The following is a 20,232-nucleotide window of genomic DNA, read 5'->3' as shown; positions in this document are numbered from 1 at the left end:
TTAAAACAGTTCATGTGACTACAGTGGTTCAACCTTAATATTATAAAGCGACGAGAATACTTTTTGTGCACCAAAAATAACAAAATAGTGACTTTATTCCACAATAAAGTGAGTGATGGGCGATTTCAAAACACTACTTCATGAAGCTTCAAAGCGTTACGAATTATATGTTTCGGAGTGGTTTGTAGCGTGTATCAAACTGCCAGAGTCATGCGAACTATTGAAATTTCAAAACACTTACGACGTAACGAAGCCTTGTTTACTGAAATCATGTGATTTTGGCGCTCTGAACCACTGATTCAAAACAAATGATTTATAAGGCTTTGAAGCTTCATGAAGCAGTGTTTTGAAATCGCCCATCATTCGATATTGTGGAATAAAGTCGCTATTTTGTTACTTTCGGATTTCCTTGTACTTAGTTACATTCAAAATTTAATTCGTAGGACAAAATATAGAACCTTTTCTACGCACTGTTGATTAATGAGGGCCCTGGTACCAGTGAGGTGAAACTGCGGGTGGACATCTAACTCTGTAACAGTGTTTTCGACCAGAAATTACATTTATTAGTGATGGATGAGATTGCAACGTTTGCTGGCTAAATATGCCATTTCATTCCACACTAAAAATGAGTACCCGTGTCAGGAAGACTGTGGTGTCACAGGATGCGTCCTAAGTAGTTGCTGATGCATTTAAGCTTGACAAAATTGTGCTTGGTAACCTTCATTAGTCAGCATGGTGTAGAGGGTATTAACGTTCCCATAGTGTCAGCAACTGACGCAGCGTTCCCTATGAAAGAGAACATTTCTGGTTATGTTTGTAACCCCGGTTCCCTACACATACAGTTTAATGGCTGATAAAAATGATTTATGGCTGGTAAATTTTCTCAAGTCACCAGCCATTGGCAGGTGTGGCAAAATGTAATTTTTACACTCACTGACATTCAAAAGTTTGGGGTCAGTAAGAGTTTTTAATATTAAACTCTCCTATTCTCATCAAGGCTACATTTATTTGATCAAATATACAGTACAAACAGTAATATTGTGAAATATTATTACATTTATTACATTTTAATATATTTTTAAAATGTAATTTATTCCTTTGATGGAAAAGCTGTAATTTCAGCAGCCATTACTCCAGTCTTCAGTGTCACATGATCCTTCAGTGTTGGAAACGGTTACGCTGCTTAATATTTTTATAGGAACTGTTCAAAATATTTTTTTTTTTTTATTTGTTTGTAACATTATAAATATCTTAACTGTAACCTTTGATCAATTTAATGCATTCTCGCTGAATAAAAGTAATTTCTTATATAAAAAAACGCTGAAAGGGGGAATCAGTAGTATTTCAGAAACACTGTTTGGAAGTTAGTCAGGCCGATACCAACAAAAAACTAACCAATCAGCATTAGGGGGCATATGATGGCTGAGGAGAGAGGGAGATTTGAAAATAATAATAAGAAAAAAAAACTGCAGAACGAGAGATGGGACACAATACAAAAGAGCTCAAAAGAATATCACTGGAATGAAGGTTTATGACTGGGCAAGCGCTTTAGGACCCGGGTTTGTATTAGAAAAGCTTTCCAGTGCTGGAGAGAGCTAAGTGGGAAGGCCTGAAAACAGATGTGGAGGCTGCTTTGATCCTGCTTCTCATGTAAGTAACGCTGGGTTTTGATTCTCTGGAGCTGCTGTGCTGTTGGCGACTAACAACGAACACTTTATATTTACTCTTATGTACTGTACGTTCATTTTTTGTGCTTTCTTGTCGTTCGTTCATCAACTGCGCTTTATTTTTCATGAAGCATTTTGTTGTGGTGTCAGCTGTGATAAACAGACATGCATTCTCACATTACGTAACAGTGACCAGATAGTGAGAGTTGTACAGTTAAACTACTACACACTGATGACCACTAGAGAATGAGGTTTGAATAGAGAATTGATAGTGCACTCGCCTCGCATGCCAGCAGCGATCGGGCCAGGGTTCGAGACCGACTCGGAGCAGGGTGGTTAGGATTGGAGTGTGAGTTTTGGAGGCGGAGCAATGAAGAGAGGGGTTGATTTCAAATATCAACAATGTCCAACAGCATTGTTCAAATAATACTTACAGCACCTTTAAACGGTAGTGTATAATTTAAATGATGTGCAAAAAATTGTAAGTTGTTCATGCTTAAATTTGAGAACAACTTTCACACTCTCTGTCTCTCTATATCTGTTTTTCTCTCTCCGCACAGAAACATACCTCTTAGCCTGCCTGGTTGACTTCTTCTCAAACTGTGACCGATATTCCAGGTAAGAGTTCCAGTGACTATGATTCTATTACTCTGTTGCCTTGGACACTGCATACAGCCATACCAGTGATTGATAATCAGTATCATTTACTGTGGGTGAGGACTATTTGATATTCTATATCAGTCCACCAGAAAGCACGTTACGACTTGATAAGAAAATCTTAATACAGCTTAAACATTTTACAACTATGCTGTAAAACAGGATGACACAAGCAGATTGTTGTCTGTGATTCAACTATGCATGATGTAATTTATCATCAGTTTACTGTAACTTGCTAATGACTAATCACAGTGCATGTAAATAGACAGTTTAAAAATATAACTTTTTAAACAGCATGGAAAAAACTTTATTCATGCTCTGGAAAAAAAAAAAAAAAAGCAGCCAGACCTATTTAGTGTAGATAAAGTCTGTTAAAACGTAATAGTCTGTGATTTGTGTTTTGGTATGGATGCATGTCCTCTGAAACACCTGTTGGTCCTTTTAGGGGGAGAGAGCTTTCCTGTTTGGCTCGGACAACCTCAAACAAGGGAAGACTGTCCCATTTAAACATGTCTGACTGTGGATAAAATGTGTCATAGCTGGCGCTCGGCCTCTTACTCTGCTGTCCCTTTGTTCTTCTAAACCTTTAGCTGTGAAACAGGCTTTAAGGATGGAGATCTCTTCATGTCCTTCAAGAGCATGTTCCAAGATGTCCGAGATGCTGTAGACTGGGTACATTTTAAGGTAAAACGATTCTCTGTTTGTCTTTCTTTCTTTCTGAAGTCAAGTCACCTTTATTCATATAGCACTTAGATAAATACACAGATAAAGAAAATAATGATCAGTGATGCACACAGATAGGGCTGTCAAACGATTAATCGCGATTAATCGCATACAAAATAAAAGTTTGAGTTTGCCTAATATATGTGAGTGTGCTGTGTGTAATTATTATGTATATATAAATGCAAACACATTCATGTATATATTTGAGAAATATTTACAAGTATATGTATTTATTTATATTTTTATATAATTTAAATTATATATTAAAAAAAATATTTTGTACATAACTTATTTCTCTTAAATATATACATTAATTTGTGCGTATTTATATATTCATAATAATTACACACAGTACACCCACATATATTATGCAAACTCTTTACTTTTATTTTGTATACGATTAATCGCGATTAATCGTTTGACAGCCCTACTCACAGAGTTAAATTCTGCTGTAAAGCAGCTCTAAAAAGACAATAGTGTCATTCAGCTGAAGTCAATTCAGTTTAAGAACTGTGTAAAGTTCATAAATTATGAAATGAGTTCAATTCAGCTATAAGCAGCTCTTCAGAAAACAGTGATGTCATTATTCAGCTAAGCTGAGTTCTCGTCCAATAGTGTGGGTGCAGTCATATCAGTAATATTGTTCATGATAAGTTGTCACAGTAAGTCAGAGTAATCTGCCAAAGTAACATTGATGTGTACATTAATAGCAAGCATCTATGATTAATAGTAAAATGGACAGTAGCTGTTTGTTAAGTGTTTTAGATGCATGTCATAAACTTGCTCCGTTGCTGATTTACTCAGGGAACACTGAAGGAGAAAACAGTGGAAAACCTGGAGAAATATGTTGTGAAAGATGTAAGTTTGTCTTTTTTTTTAAAGTTACTAATTTGCCTTTTTGTGTTAGTTTTTGCAAGGGAAGTATAATATATATATTTTTTTCATCTAAAGGCAAAGTTGCCATTGCTGCTGAGCCGCATGACTGAAGTCGCCAAAGTTTTCTTAGCCACCAACAGTGACTACAAATACACAGAAGTGAGTTTACTGATGCTAACACATTCATAAGCTCTCTTTCAGAATCTAGTGAGCTGCCTCGCTGCATACGCGCAACACAGCCACCTACTGTATGGCAGCATGTTTACTATAAGGACAGATTTGGAATGCTTTAGATTGGCAGCTTTATGTAAGCTAACAGCTAAATACTCTAATAACATAGCACGCTCAAATGTTGGGTAAAAAAAATCCATTTTAATAGACCTTCGTCAGGGTAGATGCCATATTGAATTTTCCTTGTATAAAAGTCCTACATCACATGTCATTTTCACAACTCGCAACTTTCAAAACTGTTTAAAAGAGTTTTTGTGTACTGAAAGGCTTTTGGAAAGATTTCATTAACTGAACAATTGTTATGTTGTTAAACAACAGTAGAAGCCATTGAACAGACTGTATTTCAGCCTATACCTCACAGCCACGTTTTCATTCCTCTTTAAAGGGTTAGTTCACCCAAAAATGAAAATTATGTCATTAATGACTCACCCTCATGTCGTTCCAAACCCGTAAGACCTCCGTTCATCTTCGGAACACAGTTTAAGATATTTTAGATTTAGTCCGAGAGATTTCTGTCCCTCCATTGAAAATGTACGTACGGTAGACTGTCCATGTCCAGAAAGGTAATAAAAACATCATCAAAGTAGTCCATGTGACATCAGAGGGTTAGTTAGAAGTTTTTGAAGCATCTAAAATACATTTTGGTCCAAAAATAACAAAAACTACGACTTTATTCAACATTGTCTTCTCTTCCGGGTCTGTATATATCCACTTTCACTCCACAGTGATGCTGCTTCTTCTTCTTCCTGTTTTACGATGGTTGGCATCCAGCTTATTGGTGCATTACCGCCCCCTTCTGCTCCGGACAGTGATGCTGATGATGTGTTATCTAGTGCGCCCGAGTTTCGTTTACAGTCTGAGGGAGACGCACGCTGTATTCAAGCTATTCTACATTGTTTGTATTTTCGTATTGCTATATTTTTTAAAATGGTCCGTAGGTGTGCATGTTGCGGATGTCCTAATCACGTCACTATCCGGAAGAAGAAGAAGAAGCGGAGTCACTGTGGATATACACAGACCCGGAAGAGAAGACAATGCTGAATAAAGTTGTAGTTTTTGTTATTTTTGGACCAAAATGTATTTTAGATGCTTCAAAAACTTCCCTTCAAAAACTAACCCTCTGATGTCACATGGACTACTTTGATGATGTTTTTATTACCTTTCTGGACATGAACAGTATACCGTACATACATTTTCAATGGAGGGACAGAAAGCTCTCAGACTAAATCTAAAATATCTTAAACTGTGTTCTGAAGATGAATGGAGGTCTTAAGGGTGTGGAACGACATGAGGGTGAGTCATTAATGACATAATTTTCATTTTTGGGTGAACTAACCCTTTAAAAGTAAATATGGCATTGTTGCTACCCTCACTAAAGTCTATTACATTTAACCATTTTTATCAGTACTTTTTAGTATTATCAACACTATCACTATCAGTATTATTACTTTTTGTTTTTCTGAACGTTTCTGCCTTAGATCTGCCTATTTTTTTATGCATAAATAGCAATCTCTCAGCAGGGACCCCCTCAAAGATGAGATGTTTCATCTCAAGGGGCTATCATTTCAATAAATTCAAATTTCTAAACAATAAAATATTTTAGAGCTGTACATAACTAGAAAAAAAAAATTAAACAATTTCATTACTTCAAAAATAAAAAATAAAATAAATCCATGACTTTTTCTGGTCTAGTAAAGACACTTTCCCTCATATTTGAAACAATGAGAACCCTGGTTCATAAATAAAAAAAAAAAAAAAAAGCTTTTCAAATAGCTTTGCGTCAGAACTGTACCTATGATTCCTTAAAAATCCCTCTGTATGCAGCTCTTTAGGTTTTGGATCAGAGCAACAGACAACCACACATGCAACTGGTTTGTTTCATACTATCTATGAAGCTATTTGTTTAAGCCATCATCATCTTTTAACAAACCCAGCTTTTGTTTTGATTTGTTTTACAGAAAATTATGACATACTTGTTTGACTTCCCACATGGCCCAAAGGTATTCATATTTTTTCAAACTCTATTTAAACTAAGTTTCCTGCCATATATTGTTGCTCATAGTAACGTTTTTTCTGTTGTAGCATGGCACTCCACACCGTCCGTGGCAGTCGTACTTTGACCTCATCCTAGTGGATGCTCGAAAGCCTTTATTTTTTGGAGAAGGAACGGTTCTGAGACAGGTGGATACAGTGAGTATATCACACCAAAACCCCTACAAAAACAGAAGCCAACTCTCCAAGTCAGCAGGTGTAGTATTGCACATTCTGGAACATTTTATCCTGCTGAATGCAGTCACAAAGAGGGTTAGTCAGCACTGAGTATGGAGCGTTTATACTGAAGTCTGCTGAGAGGAAAATTCCCTGTCCTGTTTTCCCTTTGCAATATTAAGGGGCTAAACAGTTCACAGCATGAATAACTGGCTGGCAAGAGCCAATCTGAGCAGTGCAAAATGCTAAATTGATTTCAGTTCTTATTTTGTGGGTGTATTTACATTATTACCTGATTTGCATAATTTGAGTTGGTCGCTAAAACAGCGCAGACGGTGTGTGCACATAAAAACAGTGCTTTTAGCAGGAGCAATTGATTCTTTGTTATTTATTTGTGCTGAGAAAATGTAACATTAAAAAGATTAAAAAAAAAATGAACGGTAATAAAGTTCATCAGTGGTTCAAGACCCCTAATCTTCCAAGACAATATTCAAAGGCCTATATTCTGATGTAATGGCAAAGCTGCTTGTTTTTTTATGTTTGTGCATTAACTAATAATGACAATATTTTAAAATTTCCAAGACTGTGAGAACCCTGGTTCATAAAAAATTACATGAAAATGAAATTAGGAAATACAATAGCTACGTTTACATGGACACTTTTTGTTTCAATTCAAATTGATGAATCCGAACATAGTGTTTCCATGAACACTAAATAAAGTGATCGGGTTGATGTGCACGTTTATATGTCACGAGCTTCAAATCGGATTTGATCTTTTGACATGCGCACGCTGCATGAATTTCCCGCTGTTGCCGCATACTAACCATCATTCTGCCATTGCTTCGTTTCTTTGTTTTAAAAAGCAGACTTAATATTTATCTATTTGGGGTCCTGATTAGGAGACAACGGTCACATGAATCCCACGCCCAAAACAAGGCGTCTGTGGATGAGAGTCTGAAGCAAGGACTGGTGAGACAACGCTGTCCTGCAGCACTTCACAGACGATAAGTGAAATGAGAATTTTAGAATGGCACGACAGTTACTTATTACACTATATTCACCAACAACAGCTCGTTCCATACGTCACAAGTCATTAGGTCATTTCTACGTCTTAGCACACTGCGCAGAGCTTTCCAGTTTTTGTTTTAATCCGATCAAGTGTTTACTTGTCATATCGGACGTGTTAGAAAAGGTTTAACCCTCCCCTTACAATCCAAATTAAATTTTGATTGGATTTGGCCAATTCATTCCTATTGGCGTTTTTTATTCCAACTGTGCTAGTAGTCTGATTATTAGGGTCCATGTAAACACAGCTACCTGTATGTGTCGTAGCTTATTTTAAAGCTTGTTTGTCTTATTTTAAGTCATCTTGCCGCATTCTCTGTTCTTTATCCCAGACCACAGGGCGACTGAAAATAGGAACATACACTGGACCTTTACAACATGGCATTGTTTACTCTGGAGGTACTGGAAAAACTTGGATAAAGATGCAAATGACACACACACAGATGTATCTCCTCAAGGCCCTGAAACATATTCTGTGGATGACTAACATTGAGATCACAAGTCTATTACAGATCTACACTTTATCACATGATTTTTCACTGCATGTGTAGTTGGTTAATATTTTAGAATACGGTTCTTTGTGTTGCCATTTTTGAAAAATACTTCTAAAGCATTTATTAATCTTAGGTAATGTTAATTTCAACATTTACTAATACATTATTAAAATTTATTTATTTTATTTAATAACATTTATTAAAGTTTTATTTGTAAATGCTGTACAAATATATTGCTCATTGTCAGTTAAATGTGCTAAAGAGGATGTTTTGTTTTATACATTTTTGCAATATTACTTGAAACTGTCTTTACTAACTGATAAAAGACTATTTATTAGGTGCATTGAAAGGAATAATATTAATATACATCATCTGTGCACGAGGTAGGGCCTTAAAAACATCAGCCAATCATTTACACGATCATCGCGTAAACGATTGGCCCTCTGGCTTGTCAATCACCGCCATTACATTCCTTGTGAAAGACGTGCGCGGATTGGCCCTCTGGCTTGTCAATCACTGCCATGACGTTCCTTGTGCGAGACGTGCGCGGCTGCGCGCTCCAGTAACTTTCCACACTCCACAGGCACCGCATGCAATGTTTTTGTCAGGAGACAGGAGTAACAACTGCAGATTATGAGTTACCTGCGGTGAGTCCGACATAATGAATCCACTAACACGACACAGTGAATGCTGGTGGTAAACAAACACTCGTGTTCCAATACTCGTGCACGAGTTTTGGGAGGCGTTCCCTCGAAATGAGCTGTGAAGGAGGGGGGTTGTTCTTACGCATGCGCTCATTTCAAAAACTCACTAACAGTCTTTGGATTCTCAGTTGACGAAAAGATCCTCTTTAGCACCTTTAATGTTAGTTAAGGCATTAACTAATGTTAACTAAAAGGAGCTTGGTGTAAAGTGTTATCCTTAGTTCTGATTCACTAAAGGCAAAAGCTGTGAGAGCATTGATTGGCTGAGATTTTCATGATAAAGTCGTATTTTGAGATTATTTTGACAAATATTGTGATTGTGACCATTGAATATGCCATAGAAATTATATGAAAATCATTACTTTAACAATGTGTGTTGTCATCTCTGCCCAGGTTCCTCTGACACTGTGTGTGATTTGCTCGGAGCAAAAGGGAAGGATATTGTGTACATTGGGGATCATATTTTTGGAGACATTCTTAAGTCCAAGAAGCGACAGGGATGGCGGACATTCCTGGTGATTCCTGAATTGGCTCAGGAGCTGCATGTTTGGACAGACAAAAGCTGTGAGTGTATTTCAGTCTCACATATTTCAGTAAAATAAGCCTTGAACTTGTTTCTCACAGCACACATATTAACAGATTACAGCATTGTTGCCATAAGCACATTGGTGATGTATAACTGCAAGTAGAGATTTGGTGCTGAACTTTGCAGAAAATATAGCGAATATCCGCTGTAAACCTATTGTGATATTTTGCAATATGGGCTTTTATAGCAGTTTATAGCTATATTTTGCCATTTGGGTTCCAAACCATGTAGATTTATTACCATTTTGATGTAAATGTAACACCTTTTCAAATATAAATTAGATTTGTTGACTATCAATTCTGTAATAATTATCAGTGGCCTACTTCAGATAATTTTTTTTAATATGTTATGACCATTACTAAAGGGATTACTTAGTGTTGGAACCTAGAAATTAATTTTTTTTCTGTATTGAGCAGCAGTTCTGTTACAAAGCTGTCATTGTGAAAAGCACAACACAAGCAGTTATGCTGCTAAGTTCTGATTACTTGATAAAGAAAGGAATGTTCACAAAGAGGAAAAGAGAGTGAGATAACTCTTGAAAGGCTAAGGAAAAGAGATGTGAAACCCAATCATGATAGGGTTCTGCCCTCTCATTTACAGCTCTATTCGAGGAACTGCAGGGTTTGGACATTTTCTTGGCAGAACTATACAAGTAAGTAAAGTTGCCTCTATCCCTCGGCACCTGTGTGTGTTTGTCTGTCTGTCTGTGTACACCTGGTAAACCCTACCTACATTATGGGGACGAAATATCCCCACAAGGACAGGGCATTTTTAGGTCCCCATGTGAAAAAAACTGCTTATAAATCAGATTTTTTTTTTTTTTTTTTTTTCTGTGATGGTAAGGGGACAGAATATACAGTTCTTACAGTATAAAAATCAATATACCTATGGAATTTCCTCATAATGATAGGAATACCTGTGTGTGTGTGTATGTGCACGCGATCAGGTATATATGGGATGTGCAAAATTCTGAATTTAAAATGGGATCCTTTTTTTTTCATGAGGTGAAATTTGATTTGAATTGGCCACACTCCGCAAGGATGCCGACAGGAATTGGAAATGACTGAAGTGCAATTTAAAAAAAATAAACATAGTCGAGACAAGAGAGGACTTACATTAGCCCAACAGCGATTTTAATTGTACTTTTCAGCATCACAAAATATCCATCACATTGTTTTTAGATCACTTTTATAAAAATAAATGTTGACAATCTATTGAATGCGTCCATGCCACTTCTGAATTACCGTAATTATGAGATTCCTACTAGTAGAAAGCACTTTTAACTACAAATTACAAACTTTGAATTTGAGCTCCAACTTGTACTGCTTCATCAGTAAAATGTAAAGTAGTTATCTCATGATATTTCTGTTTAATAATTCCTCTAATTGGCTATTGTTGATATTTTACTAATGCAAAGACACACAATACAGTTTAATGTAGCTAACAGGGTTTGATAAGTAATGGCTAATGTCCTGCTAAATGAACTAATAAAAACTAAATAAAAAGTTTATTAATAAGGCATTTGCATAAAAATTGTTCAGTGTTGTATTGTGGTAATTGACTGTTGATTACTCAAATTAATGCAGATTAATTTTAGCATTTTGGCCATAGAAATGCAAAATTACAAGCCTGAGTAGCCTATGTGAACAGGTTGAAATTATGGTAATTACACACTATAATCTTTCTCGCTATCCTTATATGACCTTCTAGGCTCATAGGGCTGGAGCCTATCCCAGTTTCTTAGGCCAGAGGCAGAGGAAAGCACCCTGGCTAAACTTTTCTCTTGCTCACATTCTTTCTTTCTGTAGGCATTTGGACAGCAGCAGCAATGAGAGGCCAGATATCAGTGCCATCCAGAGAAGGATGAAGGTACACACAGATGCACACTAAATCACTCAAGCTAATTTTACTAGATGTGAAAGGGCTGAAATTTCATCTTAGTTTACAGTATGTACAGTATCTCACACAAGTGAGTACACCCCTCACATTTTTGTAAATATTTTATTATATCTTTTCATGTGACAACACTGAAGAAATGACATTTTGCTACAATGTAAAGTAGTGAGTGTACAGCTTGTATAACAGTGTAAATGTGCTGTCCCCTCAAAATAACTCAACACACAGCAATTAATGTATAAACCGCTGGCCACAAAAGTGAGTACACCCCTAAGTGAAAATGTCCTAATAGGGCCCAATTTGCCATTTTCTCTCCCTGGTGTCATGTGACTTGTTTGTGTTACAAGGTCTCAGGTGTGAATGGGGAGCAGGAGTGTTAAATTTGGTGTTATCGCTCTCACTCTCTCATACTGGTCCCTGGAAGTCCAACATGGCACCACATGGCAAAGAACTCTCTGAGGATCTGAAAAATAATAATTGTTGCTCTACATAAAGCCGGGCACACATTTAACGACTAGCTAAAACATTCTAAAACTGTGCTCAACATACAGCGATTGTTTCCTGCGACTGAAGCAGATTTAAATACTTACACAAGGAATTTGAACACCAACTGTAATCGCAGACTGAAGGCAACTGGCTCTGACTGGACGCGTTTGAGCGCGATCAGTCATAAGCATCAATTTACATTCATAATCGGCCTTACAATCGTTAAGTGTGTGCGTGGCTTAAAGATGTCGTAGGCTATAAGAAGATTGCCAAGACCCTGAAACTGAGCTGCAGCACGGTGTCCAAGACCATACAGCGGTTTAACAGGACAGGTTCCACTCAGAACAGGCCTCGCCATGGTCGACCAAAGAAGTTGAGTGCACATGCTCAGCGTCATATCCAGAGGTTGTGTTTGGGAAATAGACGTATGAGTGCTGTCGGCATTGCTGCAGAGGTTGAAGGGGTGGAAGGGGTGCCGTCCCAGAAGGAAGCCTCTTCTAAAGATGATGCACAAGAAAGCCCGCAAACAGTTTGCTGAAGACAAGCAGACTAAGGACATGGATTACTGGAACCATGTCCTGTGGTTTGATGAGACCAAGATAAACTTATTTTGTTCAGATGGTGTCAAGCGTGTGTGGCGGCAACCAGGTGAGGAGTACAAAGACAAGTGTATCTTGCCTACAGTCAAGCATGGTGGTGGGAGTGTCATGGTCTCGGGCTGCATGAGTGTTGCCGGCACTGAGGAGCTACAGTTCATTGAGGGAACCATGAATGAGCAGAGCATGATCCCATCCCTTCGGAGACTGGGCCGCAGGGCATTATTCCAACATGATAACGACCCCAAACACATCTCCAAGATGACCACTGCCTTGCTAAAGAAGCTGAGGGTAAAGGTGATGGACTGGCCAAGCATGCCTCCAGACCTTAACCCTATTGAGCATCTGTGGGGCATCCTCAAATGGAAGGTGGAGGAGCGCAAGGTCTCTAACATCCACCAACTCCGTGATGTCTTCATGGAGGAGTGGAAGAGGACTCCAGAGGCAACCTGTGAAGCTCTGGTGAACTCCATGCCCAAGAGGGTTAAGATAGTGCTGGAAAATAATGGTGGCCACACAAAATATTGACATTTTCACTTAGGGGTTTACTCACTTTTGTGGCCAGCAGTTTAGACATTAATGGCTGTGTGTTGAGTTTTTTTGAGGGGACAGCAAATTTACACTGTTATACAAGCTGTACACTCACTACTTTACACTGTAGCAAAGTGTAATTTCTTCAGTGTTGTCACATGAAAAGATATAATAAAATATTTACAAAAATGTGAGGGGTGTACTCACTTCTGTGAGATACTGTATCTATCAGTCTCATTTATTATCAAGTGTCTTTAACTACAATGTACTAGCATTTCAATGAATCATTTGATACAATGCACTTATTGTGTACAAATGTTTTTAAATTGTACTAATGTTTTAAATATTGTAACCCTACATGTAATTACAGCTGTAATTAATTTCTGTAATTAATCTGTATTAATTACACTGTTGACCCATCCCTTACACCTTAACCCACCCTTAAACCCACCCTTAAACCTAACCAAACCTGTCCTAGCCTTACCCTTATCACACCTCAATAGCAGCAAAAGTGTTTTGCAATACATCATGAACACAATAATCATAATTGTACCCAATAATGTTTTTTTATGTAAGTACATAGTAGTTAAAGACACCTAATATAAAGTGACTTATCTATCTATACCAGTGTTTCTCAAACTTTTTCTGCCATTCCCCACTTTGGAGATAGGGAAGGGTTCCGAGCCCCACCTGTCCCCAGTCGCCCCAACAAAGTGTTAATAAACTAGGCTTTAAGTTTAACTGTTAAAAGTTATTAATTTATTTTATTAACATCACATTTTAAAAACAAAACATCAAATAACAGATTTAAAAACTTTCAAATAGAGAAAATAAAAGTGCATACAAAGACTTTGTTCAAAAGTAAATAATAATAACCTTTCATGTGTGAGTTTAAATTAAAATATTCTGAGTTTTTTTTTAATGCGACTGTTATTTTAGAACGTTTCCCCTTGTTTCATGGCGACGCGTCACGCTTGTCACGTCACACACCGCAGCCACAATAACACTGTATGACAGATGTAACGCTTTTATTTCGTTTCTCCTTTTTTATTCAAAATATTCACAAACTTGCTTACCATGTCATCAACTCTCTGATATTCCGATTCTCAAATATGTGTAAGTGAGTGTGTTTTGTCGTTTAAAAACCTTAATAAATGATCTTGATCTATAATGCGAGATGGGCGCCGCCATGTTTGTTTTGCGCAGCTGTTCAGAGAGTCCTGTCAGCACGTGAATTCATCAATTTCTCCCGAAATCCATGTAAGTATATGGCCGGTGATCTGGGAGAAAAATAGAGTAAACTTTATAGTTACTTACACTATGTGTACCTGATATGAATAAAACACTTTCGCAAATTATATTTGAATTGATTGTTATTGCTGCTTCCATAGACATCAGTGTGTATTTTACAAACTCTAAATGTATTGTTTTACTAGTACTTACGTATATTTAAATGTATGAAACCTAAAATAAACATTATGTTGTTGAAAACACTGCATAGTTGTGATATATGACAAGAGCTGAGCGTGTCCGTCTTTGGCTCAGTGCCAGCCAAAGCGCGAAAGCAGTATTTGAATCTGGCAGTTGAGTGACGTCTAAACTAAATTCCATATGTGGGACCGTACCGCTGAAAAAGGTTAATAGAGATGGGCACAAAAATGACCAAATTTCCTCCCGTTTGTCATGTCTCTATTCCCCACCAGTGGGGCACGCCCCACACTTTGAGAAACGCTGATCTATACCCACACCCATAAACATAGGCTTGAGTTATTCATACAAACACATTCATTCATTTCAATACACCAGTAAAAACAAAAACAAAAAAACATCTTAGTTCACAGTGTATACAAAGTCCCCTAAGAACTTTTAAAGTATCATGGGTTATTTTCATGAAAAGTATCCATGGAATGCTTTTGAGACAATAATTTACACTCATCCCTCAGTTTTCATAAACGAACAGGGACATCAAATATGCTTGTAATAGCAGATTATAAGTCTTACCAGTTTAATTATTTCCCATGGTAATCAACAGCCTGTCACATATGCCGTCCATAAATATTTGGATTAAATTAATTAGCTACAAATGTGATGTTGTATATTACATGTTGATTTAGTAATTCTCTCTGTGTCTTGGTTCATCAGAGAGTGACCCATGACATGGACATGTGCTACGGGATGATGGGAAGCCTGTTTCGCAGTGGCTCTCGGCAGACTCTGTTTGCATCTCAGGTGATGCGTTACGCTGATCTGTATGCTGCCTCTTTCATCAACCTGCTGTACTACCCCTTCAGCTACCTGTTCAGAGCCGCCCATGTGCTGGTGAGAACACACACCCATAAACACACACCCGTAAACATAGGTTTGGATTAGTAATACAAATACCAATAGCTGATACCAATACAACAGCTGATACCAACTTCTATGCCCCAGACTAATAATAATATTTTAAGTTAAATGCTAATATCAATTTATTTATTTCACTCAGCAGCGATGCATTACATTGATCAACAGTGACAGTAGAGACTTTTCAGTTGTTACAAAAAAGTGCTCTTTTGAACTTTCTGTTCTTCACAGAATTCTGTTTCCACAAAAATAAGCAGCGGCACAACTGTTTTAAACACTGATAACAATAATAAATGTTTCTTGAGCACCAAATCAGCATATTAGAAGGATTTCTGAAGGATCGTGTGACACTGAAGACTGGAGTAATGGCTGCTTTGCTCTCCAGAAATAAATTACATTTTTAAATACACTACCGCTCAAAAGTTTGGGATCGGTAAGATTTTTAATGTTTTTAAAAGAAGTTTCATCTGCTCACCAAGGCTTAATTTATTTAATTAAAAATACAGTAAAAACAGTAATATTGTGAAAAAATATTACAATTTAAAATAACTGTTTTCTATTTGAATATATTTTACAAAGTAATTTATTCTTGTGTTGGCAAAGCTGAATTTTCAGCATCATTACTCCAGTCTTCAGTGTCACATGATTCTTCAGAAATCATTCTAATATGATGATTAGTTCCTCAAGAAATATGTGTTATTATTATCAATGTTGAAAACAGTTGTGTACTTTTTTTTTTCAGGATTCCTTGATGAATAGAAAGTTCAAAAGAACAGCATTTATCTAAAATACAAAGCTTTTGTGACATTATACACTACCGTTTAAAAGTTTGGGGTCAGTAAGAAATTTTATTTTTATTTTTTTTAAAAGAAATTAAAGAAATTAATACTTTTATTCAGCAAGGATGCATTAAATCAATCAAAAGTGTCAGTACAGACATTTATAATGTTACAAAAGATTAGATTTAAGATAAACACTGTTCTTTTGAACTTTCTATTCATCAAAGAATCCTGAAAAAAAAAATATTGTACACAAATATTTTATACATCTGTACACAATAAATGTTTCTTGAGCAGCAAATTGACATATTAGAATGATTTCTGAAGGATCATGTGACACTGAAGACTGGATTAAAATTTAAAATTCAGCTTTGCCAACACAAGAATAAATTACATTTTAAAATATTTTCAAATATAAAACAGTCATTTTAAATTGTAATAATATTTCACAATATTACTGTTTTTTACTGTATTTTTAATTAAGTAAATGCACCCTTGGTGAGCAGACAAAACTTCTTTTAAAAACATTAAAAATCTTACCGATCCCAAACTTTTGAGCGGTAGTGTATATTTAAATAGAAAAGAGTTACTTTAAATTGTAATAATATTTCACAATATTTCTGTTTTTACTGTATTTTTGATCAAATGAATGCAGGCTTGATGAGCATAAGAGACTTTCAAAAATATTTTTAAAAACCTTACCAACCCTAAACATTTGAACGGTAGTTCTAGGTGTAGGCGTAAGAGTAAGTTCCAAATAAAGTCGGTCAGTACTAAAAATAGAAAAGCCTGGAATGGAAAGATATTGTTACACTTTTCTAAATCAAGTACCGACTGGTACTGAAATACCGGCTCTGCCTACACAAACAATTCCTCTCAAGCCTACCGACACACACCCACATTTCTCCTGTTTGTTTGGTTCTCTCTTCTATGCCTAGTGACCTATTTAACGTACCTGTTGTTGTTTTTTTAACTTTTGCCGTCTTCTCTTTTTCCCAGATGCCCCATGAGTCCACAGTGGAGCACGCCCACGTAGACACTGAGACAGAGTCTCCACTGGCCACACGCAACCGCCACTGTGTGGACTGCAAGGACATCGACTGCAAAAGAAACCAGCTCACACGCTCCATTAGCGAAATCAAACCGCCCCACCTGTTCGCTCAGCCGCCACAGGAAATCACACACTGCCACGATGAAGATGATGATGAAGAGGAGGAAGAGGAGGAGGAAGAGTAGATGTTTTTGGCCTATTCTAGGGTAAAGATTCATAGGATGATGATGATGATAGAGTGATGATGATGATGATATCGAGTGAGGTAGAAAAGGAGGAGTGAAAGTATGAAGTAGACTATAATTGCCAAACCAAGCTCAAAAAGCTGTTCATAGTACCAGAGTTCAGTTCACCCTCCAGTAAAGATGACTAAAAAGAATGAACGAAGGTTTGTTCAAAAGAACGTCGGATGGTATCTGGAATCGTTTATCAGTCACTATATATAAGCACATGTGATAAACATCCAATGGAAACGCAGCAGAAGGACACTCATGAGTTTACACGAGAATGTCATGTATGTATCATACATGTAGCATGTTGGCTAAATCTTGCATTAACTTTCATACAAAGACTCGAACTCTGTTAGGACGAGTGTTCGTGTCAGTTATTGGATCCTTGCAGATACACAACTTAGTTTTTAGGTTGTTATAGTCAGATTTTACTGTTATTTTATAGTTTTTATCAGTTTAGACACAACTTTTGAGTAGCCAGTCCATCCAGTCAGATTAGCTTGGTTACTACCTCCAGCAAAGGCTGTATCCAGTAATTGTCCCTTTGAAAAAAGTGTGTGTCTGTGTGTGTGTGTATGTTGGCAGAGTGTCTGTGTTGAAGTTCTGCATGTGTTGGGAATCTGAATGAAGCACAGAAAAACCGAATTGTGACGTGCGTGAGGAAATGCGGCCAACACAAGAACCCTGTTACTTGGCAACAGCATGTAGCTGCTTTTTTTTTTTTTTTTAAGAGGTTTGTTGTTAACCTCTTGTTTTTCATCTTTTTTCATGCAGACATTTTGGCTAGTGCTACAGAGTAGCGAACAGATTCCTCTCGTGTTAGGGTTCACATAGACGCAAAATGAGTCCGAACACACAGACACATCATTTCACTACCTGCTCTAAACGGTTATGATGTCACAAAAAAGATACTGTATTTTTATACTATATAAGCTAAACAGAACGGTCTAGTTTTGTCTCAGTCGTTATGTGCCATTAATATCTGCCTGACAGAAGACAGATGCAAACTATTCAAACATCATATATACAGTAAGTGACCTTGATATGCAAAAAAAAACTTATAAAAAACTGTGTTTTATGGCCTGAGGAGCTTGTCGAGATGTATCGGTCATTGAGAGAATACTAGTAAAATGAAGTTAACAGCTGGACATTCTGAAACTGAGAAAGAGAGTGCTGTTGCTCTAGTGACTGTTTCTATGGAAATTAATGTAGTCCTGGCTAATGTTTGAACTCTGTTGATGGTTTACTCCCATGTGGACCAAAACGGTGTTGAGAAATTGTGTTTTGATTTAGCTTCAAGGATCCCATTAGACACTTTTAGGTGTCCCCACAATAAGTATGTGGAGTTTTTAAGAAATGAATGTCTTGAGTGTTACGGTGGTACACGGTTTAGGAAGCGGGTTTAGCTCTGGGAAGTATTCCAAGTGCATGAAACGGATAGATTAGGATGGTTAGTGTGACTTTTATATACATTATTCTAATATAATAGTTTGTAGGATCTGATTGAATGAAGCTACCCAATCCATAGTGCAACATGTATTACTTGTATGCATATTGTAACTGTATGTTATTTTTATTTTAGAGAATGTAGTTTTTCATGGGTCTGACTGTCAGTTTTCAAAAGGGAAGACCAAGTAGGTCTTGTAGTATAAAGGCTTGTGGTGAGGCACAAAAATTGTTTTCTAGGTTTTCAAATGTCTCTTTCAAAGAACCAGTTAAACAAGTTTAGAGATATTTTTAAACGTACAAATTCATTTTATCTGTGTCGATTTCCGTTTCGATATAGTTTAAAATCAACTGGACATCCTAAAATGGGGCAGCTCTTTCAAAATATACCTTGTTCTTGGTCCCAGTCTTTAGAGACCACAGTTTAGAGAAAGTGTTTGTGTCCTGGTTGAAAAAAAAAAAAAAAGATCCAGCATTTCTCTTTCGTCTGTTTTCATTAGCTTTTTATACAAACTCAGTATTGTATCTTATATGGCTGGCTCCCTGGACATGGATTAAAACTAGTCCTGGGCTAATTTGCACTGGTGTTGGCCGTTGTCCTTTTTAGTTGTCTATGCAAGGGAAACTGGCTTAGATTATATAATATATAATTATATAGGTTAAATAGTATAATAGAAAAGGCATTGAGTTTAAACAGTATTCATCCAATTATCCCAGTAGTCATTATCTTTGATACCTCCTTAACGGGTGAAGATCTCATCGGTTTAGTTATAGATAGCATTGTATACATCTGTTTCAACCAGTGTTTTCATATTATATTTTGGCATAGTTTACAGTATAGTTGTGTGTTAAACATGCCAATAACTTACTAATATACTGAGTTTTGCTCCTTTCTATTTTTTACTTTTTCCTAATTTCTGAAATCTTTTTTTTTTTAGTTCATGATGAAGGCAAACAATATTTTTTTTTTCTGATTTTTATTAGCTTTCAGATTCAAAGATGCAAAACTGTTGTGTCTGTAAAAGAGATCGAGCAAAATAGCCATGGCATTTATTAATCCGATTTCTTTTGTTTTGTTTGTTTGTTTAGGGCATGTAATTTCATGTCTCAAAATTTCAGTTTTGCTTCATGAATTATGATTTATAGAGTTCTAAACTTATACAAATGGGAAATTGCATTGCAATGTAAAATAAAGATAATTTTCCTTAAAAAAAATTCACCATTGGTCTCCTGTCATGTTTACTTCTAAGAGCATATGACTACACATATTTCATAACAGGTTTTCTCCACTCTAACATGGCCTGAGCAACAGGACAGTACGTCAGCCACTTGGATTCCATTTCTGATTTCTATAATTTGTCCAAAATACCGCTCCATGTCTATGTACTACATATTGAACATTAAACATGGTATAAAACATTCCATAAAAAAAAAAAAAAAAAAAAAAAACACGAGCCTTACCAGTCCTGACAAGTCATTTGTTACATTCATACTGAAAGTAAAAATCAACAATCACAGTCAATCAGAATATATTATGTTTAATATGCAAAACAAGTGCAGAAAGAACACAGTACCATAGTGAAACTGATGAATGTTTAATAGCACTTTTCTCTAGAACCATTTACCTCCCTAGGGTTTACATTTTAGTTACAAAGTAGCTACA

General features: G+C 36.5%; 1 protein-coding gene across 3 annotated transcripts in view; it reads left to right on the top strand.

Annotated features, from left to right (window-relative positions):
* nt5c2b (5'-nucleotidase, cytosolic IIb) overlaps positions 1 to 19,788 on the top strand; it is a 33,615-nt gene extending 13,827 nt beyond the window's left edge. The window contains exons 7-19 of one of the 3 annotated variants that reach the window (XM_048197156.1): positions 2,228 to 2,285; positions 2,770 to 2,820; positions 2,915 to 3,008; positions 3,852 to 3,905; positions 3,999 to 4,082; positions 6,113 to 6,154; positions 6,237 to 6,344; positions 7,760 to 7,826; positions 9,019 to 9,189; positions 9,812 to 9,863; positions 11,020 to 11,080; positions 14,863 to 15,039; positions 16,842 to 19,788. In XM_048197156.1, the coding sequence (XP_048053113.1) occupies positions 2,228 to 2,285; positions 2,770 to 2,820; positions 2,915 to 3,008; positions 3,852 to 3,905; positions 3,999 to 4,082; positions 6,113 to 6,154; positions 6,237 to 6,344; positions 7,760 to 7,826; positions 9,019 to 9,189; positions 9,812 to 9,863; positions 11,020 to 11,080; positions 14,863 to 15,039; positions 16,842 to 17,078 (1,256 nt within the window). In that variant the 3' untranslated portion in view covers positions 17,079 to 19,788. Of the gene's footprint in view, positions 1 to 2,224; positions 2,286 to 2,769; positions 2,821 to 2,914; positions 3,009 to 3,851; positions 3,906 to 3,998; positions 4,083 to 6,112; positions 6,155 to 6,236; positions 6,345 to 7,759; positions 7,827 to 9,018; positions 9,190 to 9,811; positions 9,864 to 11,019; positions 11,081 to 14,862; positions 15,040 to 16,841 lie in introns of those variants that run through there. The other 2 variants (XM_048197154.1, XM_048197153.1) reach the window with 2 other exon arrangements.
* The last annotated feature ends 444 nt before the right edge of the window (positions 19,789 to 20,232 follow it).

This window comes from Megalobrama amblycephala, linkage group LG7 (genome assembly GCF_018812025.1).
Source record: "Megalobrama amblycephala isolate DHTTF-2021 linkage group LG7, ASM1881202v1, whole genome shotgun sequence".
NCBI lineage: Eukaryota > Metazoa > Chordata > Actinopteri > Cypriniformes > Xenocyprididae > Megalobrama > Megalobrama amblycephala.
The sequence above is the reverse complement of the archived record's forward strand: the minus strand, read 5'-3'. Positions and strand labels throughout refer to the sequence as shown.